Genomic DNA, 17,479 nt, shown 5'->3' on the forward strand with positions numbered 1-17,479 from the left:
CAGCCCCCAAAACAAAACAAAACAAAAATCATTTGTGGTGACAGGTGAGTCAGCTGGTGGTGTGGGGCCCTGGTTCTAGGTATTACCTGCAGATTCGCCTGTCCCACAGAAAGTAGGTTTGAAAAAGCAAGATGTTTTAAAGTCCCTTAGCTTACATACTGCAGTACATATTACAAATTAAATAAGATCTAATGGCTATACTTTTAAACAACCTGTCAGCTGTACTATTAACACAAAAGAAAACCATTTACCACAGAGACATGAATGCACACTTTTCACAAGACACGCTGTAATTTTAAATGGTCCCAAATCTTCCTATATAGACATTTCACACTACCCTACAGCTGAAAGCATGGATACTGGATTACATCACCTGTATTCAAATCTTGCTTTCCCTGTGGAGCCTAGGGAAGATTTTTAACGCCTTCTTCAGAGTGGAGATAAGAACACACATGATCTGGGAGTTCCCACTGTGGCTCAGTGGTAACGAATCCGACCAGTATCCATAAGGACACAGGTTCGATCCCTGGTCTCGCTCAGTGGGTTAAGGATCCGGCATTGCTGTGAGCTATGGCGTAGGTCACAGACGTGGCTCAGATCTAACATTGCTATAGCTATGGTGTAGACTAAAGGCTAAAGCTCTGATTTGACCCCTATCCTGGGAACTTCCGTATACCACAGGTGCAGCCCTAAAAAAGAAAAGAAAAGAAGACCCCTGGTCTCATAAAGTTGTGGTGAGGACTGGATAGAGTAATTCAAAAATAGCACTTAAAACAGTGAATGCCTGAAAGAGGCACTGTATCAATATGTGTGACAGCCACAACGATAGAAAGAGTAATTATTTAAAAATCCAATGCTACATGCTATACTTGCACGTCATAGCAAAGTCACCAAAACCAAAGCTTTGCCTTACCAAGCTTCATTTAATGGCTAACAGCTACTTCTTTACAAGGTTTCTGGAAAGGATAATGAATTAAACCACAAAGGTTTTTTTTGTTGTTGTTTTGTTTTGTTTTATAGGGTCGCACTCGCGGCATATGGAGGTTCCCAGGCTAGGGGTCCAATCGGAGCTATAGCCGCCAGCCTACGTCAGAGCCACAGCAACTCGGGATTCAAGCCGCGTCTGCAACCTACACCACAGCTCACAGCAACGCCGGATCCTTAACCCACTGAGCAAGGCCAGGGATCGAACCCACAACCTCACGTAAATCATAAAGTTTTAAAAAGTAAAATATCCTTATTATTTATAACATCCTTTTGATTACATACGAAAGTAAAAGCCTTGTTTAAAGAGTTAGGAACATCATTTAAAAACACGATCACCTTAGGTATATCATGAACACACTACAAACAACAAATATGGTCAACACAGCGCCTTTTCTTTTTTTTTGCCTTTATTTATTTATTTATTTTGGCTTTTTAGGGCCACACTTGCAGCACATGGAGGTTCCCAGGCTAGGGGTCTAATCAGAGCCAGAGCTGCTGGCCTACACCACAGCCACAGCAACGCAGGATCCAAGCCACATCTACAACCCACATCACAGCTCATGCAACACTGGATCCTTAACCCACAGGGCAAGGCCAAGGATCAAACCTGCATCCCCATGGATGCTGGTCAGATTCATTAATCGCTGAGCCGTGACTGGAACTCCACAGTGACTTTCTTCTTCTTTTGGTTTTAGAAATAAAAGATAGGCATAAAAATAGACTTCAATAAAGCTGATTTTAAAAGAAAAGAAATGTTTCCATTGTGGTGCAGCAGAAATGAATCCAACTAGTATCCATGAGGATAAGGGTTCAATCCCTGGCCTCGCTCAGTGGGGTGGGGATCTGGCATTATCATGAGCTATGGTATAGGTCGCAGATGTGGCTCAGAGTTGCTGTGGCTGTGGTGAAGGCCGGCAGCTGTTGCTCCAATTCAACCCCTAGCCTGGAAACTTCCATATGCTGTGCAAGCAGTCCTAAAAAGCAAAAAAAAAAAAATTTTTAAATAAAAGAAATGAAAGTTGGGGTAGGGGAGTGGGTGGCGACAGACTCCATGTCTGAGGCCAGAGAAGCAGCAGGGTAGAAGCAAGTGTCCTCACCATCACCAGAAGCCTCAGGTTGGCCCTTCCAGACTCTGTACAAGGTCACCACAGCTAAAGGAGGACAGCTAAGAACAGAGCAAAGGACTAATAAGAGTGCATAGAGAACCCTGGAAAAGTAATTGATTCAATTATGCCATGACTTTTTGAAAATAAGTGAGAATGTTTATCTAAGGGCTTGCCAAATCACAGAAAGGTCAGCCATTTAATAGAGTAAGAATGAGAGGAATATTTATTTCTTCTTTCATTTAAAACATTTCTTGACTGCCGACAACATGAAGGAAGCTACAAGGAGATGTGAAACCCACAGCATGTGACCTGTAACTCCAAGGCACTCACCATGTAGCTGGGGAGGCAATGAGGTTATTCCATGCTGGTAATGCTTTATCATCAGCCCCTCCACATTAATCTCCACAATAAAGCCACAAATCAAGTACTATTATCCCAATTTTACAAATCAGGAATCATGCTCACAGAAGCTAAGTAACTTGATCGTGGTCACAAAAATAGTAAATGCCAAGATTAGAATTTGAAATTAAATCTATTATTAAGGCATATACTCCTTACACAATCCTGTATTCCAGTTGTTCTCGGTGGAAGGAAACTTTGCCTCTTTGAGAATACTTCACAAAGTTCAGACATTTTTAACTGTCATAGTTGGGGTGGTGGTGGTGGTGGCGGCTGATACAGGCACCTAGTAGGCACAGAACAGCAATGCACCTCAACAATCTACAATGCACGGGACAGGTCCTTACAAGAAGGGATTATCCAGTCTAAAATGTCAATAGTGCGAGGGCTGGGAAACTTTGGCCCATACCAAAAGACCATGAAGTCATTTAAAAAAAGGACCAAATGTAGGCAGCAGGCATCCTGACAGGGGAAGAAATACCACTTTAAACTGGGGTAGTATGAGAAGTCTTTGTCACAGAAGTGGAATTTTGGTTGAGGCTTTATAAACACGGGTAGAAAATAAAGAATGGTATTACCTATAGCCTAAAAAAAAAAAAAAAAAAGAAATGAATGAAACATGCGGAGTTTTAAAAATGGCAAAATGAGTATTTTCTCTGAAAAACTTATAAAACTAGTAAAAATTTAAGAATAAAAATCTTGGTAAAGCAGCATGTGTTTATAAATGCTAGGGACATGTCCATTCATAAGAAATTGGTAATTCTGGAAGTTCCCATAGTGGCCCAGTGGTTAATGGACCCGACTAGCATCCATGAGGACACAGGTTGGATCCCTGGCCTTGCTCAGTGGGTTAAGGATCTGGTGTTGCCGTGAGCTGTGGTATAGGTCTCAGAGTCAGCTCAGGTTGGATGTTGCTGTGGCTGTGGTGCAGGCCGGTAGCTGCAGCTCTCCAATTTGACCCCCAGCCTGGGAACTTTCATATGCCTCAGGTGCAGCCCTAAAAAGCAAAAAATAAGAAAAACGAAAAGAAACGAAACAAAAGAAAAGAAATTGGTAACCTGGTTGACTCCAGAAGGGAAACTGTGCGCCTGAAGGACACAAGTGTCTTACCTATTTAAAAGATTAATTGATTGGGAAGAAATTTACCTGCCAGGAGCTGAATCATGTTTTGTAAGGCGAAATGTGGGCTTTCACCAGATGGTAGAAGACCTTAAATAGGTTCACAAGAAGAATAGTGGTTTAACTTTTACTGGACATAAGCTGAGTCTAAGTCCAAAGATTACATACTGCTGGGGAAAATGTAAATGCATGCACTTCAAAGCCTATCTGGTTTGATTTCTGCTCCACCATATACACCTTTAAAGATATTTTTTGTCTTTGTTGTTTTTTTTTAAGGGCCACACCCATGGCATATGGAAGTTCCCAGGTGACCTGTCAAAACAGAGTTGCAGCTGCCAGCCTACATCACAACCACAGCAATGCCAGATCCTTAACCTACTGAGCAAGGCCAAGGATCAAACCTGTGTCCCCATGGATATTAGTCAGGTTCGTTACTGCTAAGCCAAGACAGGAACTCCTTAAGTTATTTCTTGACTAAGGCCAAGTTTCTTAACCTCAATTCCTTTTCCATAAAATAAAGAGAATGAAAATATCTAGTTCATAGATTTATTATGAGGATTCACTGAATTAAAATTTACAAAGTACAGGGAGTTCCTATCATGCTGAAGTGGAAATGAAGCCGACTAGGAACTATGAGGTTGTGGATTCGATCCCTGGCCTCTCTCAGTGGGTTGAGGATCCAGCGTTGTCGTGAGCTGTGGTGCAGATCTGGCATTGCTGTGGCTGTGGTATACAGGCTGGCAGCTATAGCTCCGATTAGACCCCTAGCCTGGGAACTTCCACATGCCAAAGGAGCGGCCCTAAAAAGCAAAAAAAAAAATTTACAAATACCTAGATACCTGTGCTTGGCACACGGTATGCATTGAATAAATATCTATAATTATTAATAGCGGTATTCTTTGACATCTTAACACTTATTCAAATAATGAAGGTTATTCTCATTTTATTCATCATTATTCCCTTTTTGTTCATGATGAAATTATGGCTTAAAGAAGTTAAGTAACTTAGCCAAAGTCCTTTTGCTAGAGTAGGGTATTGAGTTGTCCCTTGTTATCCGCAGGGGTTTGGTTCCAGTACAACCCCCCCATCCTTTTCAGATACCAAAATCCACAGATGCTAAAGTCTCCTACACAAAAGGGCAGCAGTATTTGCATATAATCTATGCACATCCTCCTATATACTTTAAATCATCTCTAGGTTACTGGCAACATTTTATACAATGTAAATACAACATAAATAGTTGTAAATAAAACGTAAATAGTTGCCTGCACAACAAATTTGAGTTTTGCTTTCTGGAACATTCTGGAATGTTTTTTCCTAATTATTTTCAACCCATAGTTGGTTGAACCCATGGATTTGAACCTGGGGACACAATGGACTTTATCTGACACCAAAACCCAAGTGCTTTATCACTCTATAGGTTGCTAAAAGCCAAAAGCATTAAGCTTCAGACCACAGACAATGGAAAGCCGCTATAGGTTTCTAAGTGGGGATACAGATTATTAAAGCAAAGCTTTACACAGGAAGATAACTGCCAACAGAAAAGAGAATAATCTGAAATGGGGACGTGTAATAAGATGGGCTGGACTCCAGAAGAGCAGAGAAAAACCTAACAGGTACTGACTGTAGGTGATAAGCACCTTGTGTTGCTGCAAAGAGAAAGAACACGAACAGTAATATAAGATACAGAACGGTCAATGGCTAAGTGACTGGTGAAGCATGACAAGTGACAGTAACAGGAATGAGTGAAAAACGGTCAGCTATACCAACCTCAAAGGTGAAGGAGGCCACACAGTGAAAGAATATTATAAGTTGGGCTACCCTGTCTTGCTCTGGGAAATGACAGAGCTGAGTAGGTTTATTAACACAGGATTTGCCCAGTACTACCCAGGAATCAATAGTACTGAATCCACACAGTGAATCAAAGGGAATGAGGGAAATTCAGGCAAATAGATTGTTACCTGGGAAATAAAACAATTTACTATTTTGGAAGTTGTAAGTTTAGGGGAAAAAAAAATCCAGATTTCATGATGATATTTTGCCTAAAGAAAATTAAAGATGGGTTCACATTAAAGCAAAACAAGAGTCCTACAAAAACTGCCTACAAGAACTAAGCATAGACTAAGTAAAATCAAAATTCCATCCTGAAATCTGTCTGCAACAATAAAACACTACAAGAGCTCTTCGTTTCCAAAGTACAATGGACATGAATTAAAGTGAGGAAAACACATTCATTAACTCATTTGTTCTTTCAGCAAGAATGCATTTAAGTTCCATTAAACTCTCAAGAATTTCATCATTGGATTTACAGACATTTTTACTTGCTAAAAATGGGTAGATTTTGTTTTCCCATTCTGGGATACAAAATAATTACCAATGGTTGATCTGCCAAGCCTGAGTTGAGGCAACACAGTCCATGACCTATAGCAACAGCAAACATCTTTGAAAGTATAGGGTTCAAGGGAATGAGAGCACCTGTGTGACATTCATGCAAGCTGGTATTTCTGAAATTATTTACTTTTTGTTCAAATATGTAAATCTTTTAATAGTTCCAGGATCTATGAGAGATAAATTACAATTCTTAAATTAGATAATTAAGAAATTTATTCAGAGTTTTAACCACATGACTTTTTAAAAAAAAATTGTATTTGACACCAGATGCGCTGGGGTTGTGGGATGGAAATCCTCTAAGATTGGATTGTGATGATCATTGTACAACTATAAATGTAATAAATTCATTGAGTAATAGTAAAAAAAAAGTTTGTATTTGACACTAATAGTTATAAATACCAAAGTGTAATTTGTGGATTGAATAACTCCAATTAATATACTAATCTCCTCCACACATGTATCTACCTCTACATTAAAGGAAACTTGTTTTTCTCACTTGAGATATTAGCTATATTAACATAATGAGGTAAAATGGTACTATCTAAAATCTAAGGGAGTTCCCGTCATGGCTCAGCAGAAACAAATCTGACTAGCATTCATGAGGTTCAATCCGTGGTCTCACTCAGTGGGTTAAGGATCTGGCATTGCCATGAGCTATGGTGTAGGTCACAGACGCAGCTCAGATCTGGAGTTGCTGTGGCTGTGGCAGAGGTCAGTGGCTACACCTCTGATTCAACCCCTAGCCTGGGAACCTCCATACGCCATGGGTGCGGCCATAGTTAATAAACAAATAAATAAATAATAAAATAAAATAAAATCTAAAAGGGAACAGATATTCAACAAAAGCTACCCACAAATCCATATTAGCCATATGTGCATACATAATACTATATGGGAGTGTAGTACCTCACTGGGTAAACCAATGGAGAGAAGCTGTTCTCTCCCCAGGCCGTCTTCTCAAGAACCATCTATAATGTTAAAAGATAAGCTGCCAATTTGCAGTACAAAAAGACAAATACAAACACACAGTCTAAATAAAGTGACCTATACACAATTTCAAAAGCAAAATCTAGGATGCTTTTACCACTCAAATTTAACTTCGAAATTTTTATAAAATTTAAAAACCTACATGGGAGTTCCCATTGCTGCTCAGCAGTAACGAAACCAACTGGTATCCATGAGGATGTGGGTTCAATACCTGGCCTTGCTCGGTGGATTAAGGATCTGGCATTTGCAGTGAACTGTGGTGTAGGTGCCATACTCAGCTGAGATCCTGTGTTGCTGTGGCTGTGGTGTAGGCTGGTAGTTGCAGCTCTGATTTGACCCCTAGCCTGGGAACTCCCATGTGCCATGGGTATGGCCCTATAAAGGCAAAAAAAAAAAAAATCCTACATATAGGCCTGCATGCAGATACCATCTACAACTGCCAGGAATGTTCTTCTGTAGACCCACATCTCTTAAATTCACAATTCTTCAACTGTAAGTCATTCCCTGATTCTTTTCCTATTTTTTTTAAATTTTATTTTTATTTTATTTCTTGGGCCGTTCCTGCGGCATATGGAGGTTCCCAGGCCAGGGGTCGAATCGGAGCTATAGCCGCCAGCCTACGCCAGAGCCACAGCAATGCAGGATCCAAGCCGCGTCTGCAACCTACACCACAGCTCACAGCAACGTTGGATCCTTAACCCACTGAGCAAGGCCAGGGATCAAACCCGCAACCTCATGGTTCCTAGTTGGATTCGTTAACCACTGAGCCACAATGGGAACTCCTTCTTTTCCTATTTAAGAATTCCAGATCAAGGTCTGGAATCCCCAAGCAGGTCTTGCTCAAGCTCTGGGCCTGGGGACAAGGATGGGGCTCCAAACCACACCCTCTTCTCAAGCAAACCAAGTAACCTCCTTGATATTACTTACTCTGCAGAAATATCCATGATAATCATAAATTATACCAGAATAGGTAATCCAAAATAAGTCATACCTGAAACTTCCCTAATTTAGGCTGTAAAGGGAAATGAGTCAAACACAGGTATGTTCCACACACCAAAAAAAATCTGGTAAATATTTCTAATTAAAAGGATATCTTCCATATATGTAAACTCCCATTCTGTAACTATTTCCTGGAGTATCAACAGGGAACCAGACCTAAGTGAACGTTCTCTTTTGTCAAAGTAATTTTTTTTTGGGGGGGGGGTCTTTACAGGGCTGCAAATGCAGCATATGGAAGATACCAAGCTAGAGGTCAAATCGGAGCTGTAGCTGCCCGCCTATATGACACAGCCATAGCAACGCAGGATCCAAGCCATCTGCAACCTACACCAAAGCTGATGGCAACAGTGGATCCTTAACCCACTGAGCAAGGCCAGGGATGGAGCCTGCATCCTCATGGGTGCTGTTAGTCAGATTCATTTCCACTGAGCCATGACAGGAACTCCAACAATTTTTTTTTAGGTTGACCCATAGCATATGGAAGTTCCCAGGCTAGAGGTCGAATCAGATCTGCAGCTACCAGCCTACACCATAGCCACAGTGATGCCAGATCTGAGCCACGTCTGCAACCTACACCATAGCTCATGGCAACACCAGATCGTTAACCCATCGAGCAGGGCCAGGGATCAAACCTGCATCCTCATTTATACTAGCTGGGTTCATTACCACAGAGCCACAATACTCCCTATATAACTTATAATACTCCTACGTAACTTAAACTTTCCTTAAATTATCTTATATTTACCATCCAAATACTTAGAAATAGCAAATCAACAATAAAATGTTTCTTCTGTGTTATTTTCTAAGGAAGTAATAAGTGGGACATTGTGTAGTAATGATGTTGGATAAAATAATTTTTCAATATACTAAATCACTTAACCTGAAAAAAAGATTAATATGCCAAAAGAAATACATGCCTGACATTTACTTATTGCTCCTTTTATAAGACAGAATGGTTTACCATTAAATAAATATAAAATTGACTTGAGGGAGTTCCCATTGTGGCACAGCAGAAACAAATCTGACTAGGAACCATAAGGTTGCAGCTTCGATCCCTGGCCTCACTCAGTGGGTTAAGGATCTGGCATTATGGTATAGGTTGCAGTCATGACTCGGATCTGGCGTTGCTGTGGCTCTGGCATTGGCCGGCGGCAACAGCTCTGATTCAACCCCTAGCCTGGGAACTTCCATATGCCTCAAGTGCAGCCCTTAAAAAAAAAAAAAAAAAAGAAAAAAAAATTGACTCAACAAGTCCAAAATTTTATGTACTGTAATATGTATATATTTTTAAAACAAGAGTTCTGGGAGTTCCCTGGTGGCCTAGGAGTTAAGGACTCAGCATTGATACTACTGTGTCTGGGGTTCAGTCCCTAGCCTAGAACTTCTGCATGCTGCAGGCATAGCCAAAAACAGTTTTTTATCTATATAAAAAATATGTGTGCATATGTGTTGTTTGTGTGTATGTATGTGCTTTTTTTTTGAAACAGGAATTTGTGTCAAAAGGCTAGCCAGTTAGGTATTGGGGACTGAGGCTGCCTTCATAAGCCTCACCTGTCGAATGATGCTCTTCACACAACGTACTGGGAGGCCTTGGTAGTTGGATTTGATGATCCACTTAAGGAGATGGTGGCCAAGCACTTCGAAAACCATGCAGACATCTGGTACAAGGTTAAGGATCATTTGTGGATACATTTCCTAAAGTGATGCAATTACTAAAAGTAGCTCATCTTGGCACTCAGGAAAACAATTATTTCTTTATAAAATACAATATCAATACTATCAGTAACACCAAAAGTGGTCATTTGCTGTTTCTCATCTAAGTAGAAATGTCCAACATTTACTAAGTATTTACTGGGTGCCTTGTGTGTACCCAGGACAAACTAAGGAATGAGGAAAGTAAACCTCAGGGAGTTTAAAGAACTCTCCTGTATGACACAGTGCAAAAGTGGCAGAGCCGTGACTCAGTCCCATACTTACCTGCCCACTCACTCCATTAAGCACACTCTTCCTGACAATCAGCCTTAATAAAAATGAGCAAGATTGAAACCTCATAGAGCCCCACTGGGAAAAGAATAGAGAACACCCCTGCCTTAAGGGACCTGTCTGCCTACCTAAATTTGTATCCCATACATCACATAAAGCACTTTATGAAATAGAAATTTACTGAACACAGTGAAGACAATTAATTTTCTCCTTCAAAAATATCTTTCACTGTGTCGCCAGATGAATTTTAGACCTACAAACCAGTTTTTAAGAATATATAATCACAATTTAAGAAATGGCATGGCCATAAGACCAACCCATAAAGTGAAGCTTCAGGAATTTGGGTTTTGTTTTTTTTTTTTAATAGAAAGTCGAGTAAACCACTCCAGAACTATAATCCACCAAAGTCCGTCACATGAATATATTCATGTCATCCATATAGGAAGTTCATAAATGACTCTGAAACCTTGTGAGAATGTTTTGTCCACCCCTGGAGGCATACAGATAGGCTATTAAATATTAAAGAACAATAGATCATTAGTTGATCTAATTTTTGTTTTTCCTTTTTAGGGCCACACCTGCGGCATATGGAAGTTCCCGGGCTAGGGGTCGAATTGGAGCTTTAACTGCCTACATCACAGGATCCAAGCCATGTGTGTGACCTACACCACAGCTCAGAGATTGAACCCACATCCTTATGGATACTACTCGGATTCATAACCCACTGAGCCACAATGGGAACCCCGATTTAATATTTTTTTATATCTGGATCTATCACATCATCATAATAGCTATTGCTTTAAATATTTTTAGGAGTTCCCATTGTGGCTCAAGGGGTTAAGAACCTGACTTAGTATCTGTGAGGAGTGGGTTTAATCCCTGGCCTCGCTCACTGGGTTAAGGATCCAGTGTTGCCACAAGCTTTGGCGTAGGTCACAGATGTGGCACAGATCTGGCTTTGCTGCAGCTCCAATTCAACCCTTAGCGTGGGAACTTCTATAGGCTGCAGGTATGGTCCTAAAAAGACTATATACATGTATATATACACACACACATATATATATATTTTTTTTAACAAAAATAAGAAAAATATTTCTAAAATGTTGGAGAACATATGTGCTACAGACTTATGCACAGATGATCTAAAGCCAAAAGTTCTTTACTATTTCTCAAGCTCATTAAAAAAAATGGAAACTAAGGTCTCAAGTTAGTAGCAGATACAGAGCCAAAGCCCACAGCTTCTAAATTATGACCTGAGCCTTCTCAAAGCATTGACAATTCTGGACTATTTAACAGTAAAAACAGCCAAGAGAATGTATATATGAAAAAAACTCAATTGGGTGATTTCTTCCAAGAAACCTTCTTTCCATCAGCTGTTCTAGGAACTGCCTTCCAGATCTGACACCAAAGGAAGGACTGCCCTGCCTGCCCATAAACAAACAGGTTCACTTGGAGAGCAGGGGCAAAGAAGGACCAGTTCCATCTTTCTACCTCTCAAGAGGGGAAAAAAGCACTCTGCCATCAGCAAAAAGATCTCCAGGCAAAGGGTGTAGCGACATTAGCAGTCATTGGTACCTGATGGGGTCCTCAAGTCCAATCTCTAGAAGAAATACAAAAACCTCCTAAAATGTACAAGGAGTGACGGGAGTGCTTCCCTAGGGGATTAAGGCTTAGTTGATACAGAAGCAGGATGTCATTCTGGGTGTAATCTGGGAGTAGGCTTTGTCCCCAGGCTTCTGGGCTTGAGCAGGCCAAATATCAAAATGTTGGACCTGTTCCAAATATAACATAAAAGAGAAAAAGGTCCAGAAGGAAGAGAAAATCCTGACGCTTAATGCACATCTGGATCTAGCACAGGACAGATCCATCACACTCACTTCTCACAGGATTCTGAAAACATCGTTCAGTATTCCTGAACCTTGGGAAGCATGATACTGCCTCAGGCACACAAAGGACTATCCATATGAAAATATGGAAGGACCACTCTGGAAATCAAAGGCATTACCTCTTCTCTCTACCTGTGCCATCAGCTCTGAGCTCCAGGTCTAGGGTTACTCTGCTGTCACTGCCACCCCTGGGGCTGCTCTATACCAATGTCCCAGGCAGAAGGAGGATGAAGACAAGACAATGGATCCTTCCACACACCATTCACCTCCTCCTGAGCTCTCTCCAAAACTGCAGAGCATGCAAACAACCAAAGAGCAGCTCAGTTAAAACTGACATCCTCAAAAGAAAAAGGGAAGTTATGAAACATCCTTGCTCTACTTGTTAGACACATTTCTTCTCCAGTGTTTCTAGAATTAGGACGAGGGCCTCCCAACTCAAAAAAGAAAGGGAACAACTAACCTTACGGCTAAGAAACTTTCATCTTTCAAGAATCATTAATTTCCAACAGGATAATGTCTTTTTGAGAAAGTAAATACTCTGAATTAGGCAAACTGAAAAAGCAAAGAGTAATTAAATCATTTAATCTTTAAACAACTAAGGTAAGTTGATACGGACTCAGGAGGAAGAAGACTTAGGAGAAAAATAACCTTGATTCAAACAAGTCTTTAGAAAGTTATTTTGCATTATCAAGGAAATTTGAATAACTAATAAGTATGATGTGATTCCATGATATTATTTCTATTTTATTTGATGAGTTTCATGGGTTTTTTTTTAAGTTTGTATTTTTTCAAAGATGTACATGGACATTTTTAAATTATTTATTTATTTATTTATTTGCTTTTTAGGGCCACGTCTGCAGCATACAGAAGTTCCCAGGCTAGGGGTCAAATTGAAGCTGCATGTGCCAGCCTAAGCCACAGCAACTCGGGATCCAAGTCACATCTGGACCTACACCACAGCTCACTGCAATGCCAGATCCTTAACCCACTGAGCGAGGCCAGGGATCGAACCTGTATTTTCATGGATACTAGTCAGGTTTGTTATGGCTGAGCCACAATGGGAATTCCCACACATGGACATTTGTAGCGATAAAAGGATATGACTTTTAGAATTTGTTTTGAAATAATTCAGCAAGAAAGGATAGATGAAACAATTGTAGCCAGACCTTGATAATTACTCAATTTGGGCATCAGAGTTACACAAATTCACTACATTGTACTCTAATTTTATGAATGTTGGAAAATTCACATTATAAATTTTTTTTTTTTTTTTTTTTTTTTGTCTTTTCTAGGGCCGCCCTACTGCATATGGAGGTTCCTAGGCTAGGGGTCTAATTGGCGCTGTAGCTGCCAGCCTATGCCACAGCTACAGCAACGCGGGATCCAAGCCGCGTCTTCGACCTACACCACAGCTCATGGCAACACCGGACCCTCAATTCACTGAGCAAGGCCAGGGATTGAACCCACGACCTCATGGTTCCTGGTCGGATTCATTAACCACTGAGCCACGACAGGTATTCCTAAATGTTTTTAAAAGAAAAACAATGGAAGTCTCTTACCTTAAGCACTAGCTTACGTCAGATTTGTCAACTAGTACAGAAAAGGTATCATTTTACATTTACCAGGCCTTTTCAAAGTAGACAAACTAGGAGCAAAATAAATAAAACCAATACACTCCCATGTTGACCTGGCAGAAAGATGATCCTCTACAGAATTGAATGCAACTTTACTTGCTGACATTACCAGACCATTTTTCCTTCTACTACCCCAACTCCACGTGATTCTTTGTAGGTAGCTACAGAAGGATATATAGCCCTTGTGTACTGATTTTTAAAAATCTAAAGCAAAAAAGTGCTGGCATACACTTCCTCCAACCACTGCAAAAATAAACCTCACTAAAATTAATAAAAGAGCTCAAAAGGAAGTCAAGTAGTTTTAAAAATTATTTTGTAAGATGCTACTTTCTTGAAAGGCTCTTGCCAGGCATACCAGGTATAAAATCTTATAATGTGATGGTGCCTAGAGACTTCATATAGAGGGTGATACAGCAGAGCAAACAAGTTTATATGGGCTTGAATTTCCATTTTTTAAAAACAAAAATGATAGTATAATTCAGCTACTAGGAAACAGCAGAACTGTCGAGAAAGGATACGTATTCCATTCATGCCTGAAATCTTGAAGTCATCAATTAGCTGTACTACCATGTCTTTATTTGGGTCATTGGGATCACTTTCTCGAACCTATGGAAAGAAAAATGAATTTAAGAACAGAAGCATTTAAAAGACTGAAAGTCATTTCCATTACAGCAACCAAAACTATTTCAAAAAAGAAATTTTTTCCCCAAGCCTTGGCATCTCCTTGCTCACTGGCAGTGCCTTTAGTGGTTTCCAGATTTGGGAACACTGAGGGGGCCTTTGCCAGGGCTCTCCCCTGGCCTGAGCAGTGTCTCAGGCACTGGCACGTACGGTAACCTTGGGAGGGTGCCCCTCACTCTGACCACTGAATCCCTATCTTCACAGCTCCTCCTGTCAGGGGCGGCCCTTGCAGAAAGGATGCCCACAGCTGAGGGGCCAGATGTGGCCTCTTTGGCTGGGGAGCCCCACCCCCACCCCCAAAATGCAGGAGCTCCTGTCTGAACCAACCCCACGTTTCAGCTACAGCTCCAACGGTCTGGTGTCAGATGGGGCTTGTTTGGTTCTGTTTTTGTTTGGGGTGGGTGGGTCACTGCAGTCTTAGATTATGTTTCTCTTGCTATCAAAAAGTCATGTATTAACTGTCCTTGGATGATGAAGTTTAAAGAGTCAATAAATAAAAACACCAAAAGACTAGTAACCATCGGCAGCCATGGAGGCCTCCCGCCAGCAACCTCAACATTCTCAACACTGGTGGGCAGAAGTGGGATCCAGAGGCCCAAGAGAGAGCTGAGCCAGCGAGCCGGCCCCTGACTGGGCTGCAGTGTCCTTGTCAGGAGAACCAGGGCTTTGTGCTAGTCCAGTGCTTTATAACCAGGGCTGTGCATTAGACTCTTACAAGTCACATTGTGAATACAAAGTATCATACATCCAAAAAAAAAAAAAAAAAAAAAACCAAGAAATTTTTCTTAAAAAAATAAAAGATTCAGGGAGTTCCCTCCTGTTGTGGTGCAGCAAAAATGAATCTGACTAGTATCCATGAGGATACGGGTTCAACCCCTGGCCTCACTCAGTGGTCAGGGATCCGGCATTGCTGTGAGCTGTTGCATAGGCTGTAGGTCATAGATACAGCTCAGATCCTGCATTGCTGTGCCTGTGGCATAGGCCAGCAGCTGTAGCTCCAACTGGACCTATAGCCTGGGAACTTGTATTTGCTGTGGGAGCGGCCCTAAAAAAGCAAAAAAAAAAAAAAAAAAAATTTTAACAAACAAAAAGAAAAAAGCAAAACCCAGAAAAATCCCTCTGTAAAATTTTAAGTCACTAATTTTTCTTATATAATTCACATTTTGTGGTACTTACACATTTCAGCAATTTTATTTCATCCAAGGCTGTCTCTGTATAATGCTGGGCACTTTTTACAACTTTCATTGCAACAAATCTTTTCCCCCTTAAAAAAAATGCATATTTAATATTATCAGCAGAGATGACCATTATAATGAACTCTATCTAATAAAAAAACTTTTAATAAGCTTTCATTTAAAATACTATTTTTCAGGGAGTTCAGTTCGTGGTTAACGAACCTGACTAGGAACCATGAGTATGCAGGTTCAACCCCTGGCCTCACTCAGTGGGTTAAGGATCCGGCATTGCCGTGAACTGTGGTGCAGGCAAGGCTTGGTTCCTGCATTGCTATGGCTATGGTGCAGGCCAGCAGCTGTAGCTCTGATTCAATCCCTAGCCCGGGAACTTCCACATGTCATGGGTGTGGCTCTAAAAAGACAATAAATACATACATACATACATACAGTACTTTTCAAATTGTAGGGCTAAGTACTGGGTTCATGAGTCAAAAAATCTTTTTGCTCTGTGTTTATTCTTGTCTAATAAAAGTGTCATCTTGCAACACTTCTGTTTCAGTTCACACACAGCCACACATGTACTACACATGTATATGTACTGCAGTAATGCAGTTTCATATTATGGGTCATGGTTAAATTAAAAAGTCAAAAACCATTGATGTGAGAGGCCTATATGATATTATTTTATATTTGAATGTTTTTGTGGTATGGAAGAATTACTAGAAAAACAGTATGATCCCAATATAGTGCAATTTCAATGAATAAGTTTCAGATACAAAGGTAAAAGAAAATCAGTATTTAAAGATGACAAGCTAATAAGTTTCACATTGAGTAGGGGAAACTATGGCTAAGTGGGGTAGGCCTGTGCTTTGTACTTTACATGCCACAACAGAAGTAAATGTGCTCCTCAGCCGCACAGTGTTATATAAAGTAAAGATGCTGAACGAGACCAGGAGTCAAAAGTACAAATGGCAGCGAACACTTACTGCATATCCCAGCACAGCCAGACAGTAGAGAAGTGTCCCCATCCTAGCTTCCTAATAACGTGATACCGGCCATTGAAGAGGTCTCCAATTTTCACTGGATGATAGCCACCTTTTATTTAAAATGAAAAACAAACAAACATACACTTTTAAACTTCAGAAAAATAGTAATGGAAACTCATTCTTCCTTTATCAGTTCTTAATACCATTAAAGAAAGCTCTAAATAATAAAACCAGATCAAAAACATATTTAATAATATACTTTTAAACTACTATCTTTTATCAAGAGAAAAACATCCTGTATCCTTCTGTTAGGCTTTCTTAAAATTTAATTTAGAAAAGCAATGAACCATCCAGCATGCTGTAACAATAAATGGAGGTTTTATATTTAAGTTAAGGTGTACACAATAACATGTATACTTCAGCTTTTGACATTTCACTTCTTCTTTTTCTTCTAAGCAGTAAATTAAACGCAAATCTTTCAGAGTCAGTACAACACAAATCACCAAAAGTGGGGGCGGTGTATGCTGCATAATTCTGCAGACACCTAGAGTTTATGCATAATCAACAAGGAATTGTATACTGTACAACAATGTACCCATCAGGAGAATTTGCTTCCCTCACTACTTTTTCTGGACCTCAAACTCCCCCTAAGAAATGGACTGAAGAGCAGAAGAAGAGTACCCTGTTAAGAGAGAAGCCTGGGGAGGTAAGAAGGCTTCACAGACATCTTTTCTTTTTTTTTCCTCTCTCTCTTTAGGGCCATACCCGCAGCATATGGAGGTTCCCAGGCTTGGAGTCAAATCAGAGCTGTAGCTCCCAGCCTACATCACAGCCACAGGAAAGCAGGATCCGAGCCAGGTCTGCAGCCAACACCACAGCTCACAGCAATGCCAAATCCTTAACCTACTGAGCAAGGCCAGGGATCCAACCTGCATCCTCATGGATGCTAGGCAGATTCCTTTCCACCAAACTATGATGGGAAGTCCACTGACATCTTTAAAGACCTTCCTTCCCTTTGCTTTGTAAGTAAAATAAGCAGGCTACAAAGTCACAAGTGTAATATGATACCTGTTTTTGTGAAACACAAGAAAAAGGCTGGAAGGATATGATGTTAGCAACAAAACAAAGATTTTGATTATTCTTTTT

The 17,479-nt window shown here is 40.4% G+C and overlaps 1 protein-coding gene across 16 annotated transcripts in view; it reads right to left on the minus strand.

Annotated features, from left to right (window-relative positions):
• SRPK2 (SRSF protein kinase 2) overlaps nucleotides 1–17,479 on the minus strand; it is a 255,140-nt gene that overhangs the window by 35,905 nt on the left and 201,756 nt on the right. For all 16 annotated transcript variants that reach the window (XM_021102588.1, XM_021102582.1, XM_021102581.1 and 13 more), the window contains 4 exons: nucleotides 16,334–16,442; nucleotides 15,349–15,436; nucleotides 14,010–14,097; nucleotides 9,540–9,646 (listed from right to left, as the gene is read on the minus strand). In XM_021102588.1, coding sequence (XP_020958247.1) covers nucleotides 9,540–9,646; nucleotides 14,010–14,097; nucleotides 15,349–15,436; nucleotides 16,334–16,442 — 392 coding nt within the window. The remainder of the gene's footprint in view (nucleotides 1–9,539; nucleotides 9,647–14,009; nucleotides 14,098–15,348; nucleotides 15,437–16,333; nucleotides 16,443–17,479) is intronic.

Source organism: Sus scrofa, chromosome 9 (genome assembly GCF_000003025.6).
Source record: "Sus scrofa isolate TJ Tabasco breed Duroc chromosome 9, Sscrofa11.1, whole genome shotgun sequence".
Taxonomy (NCBI): domain Eukaryota; kingdom Metazoa; phylum Chordata; class Mammalia; order Artiodactyla; family Suidae; genus Sus; species Sus scrofa.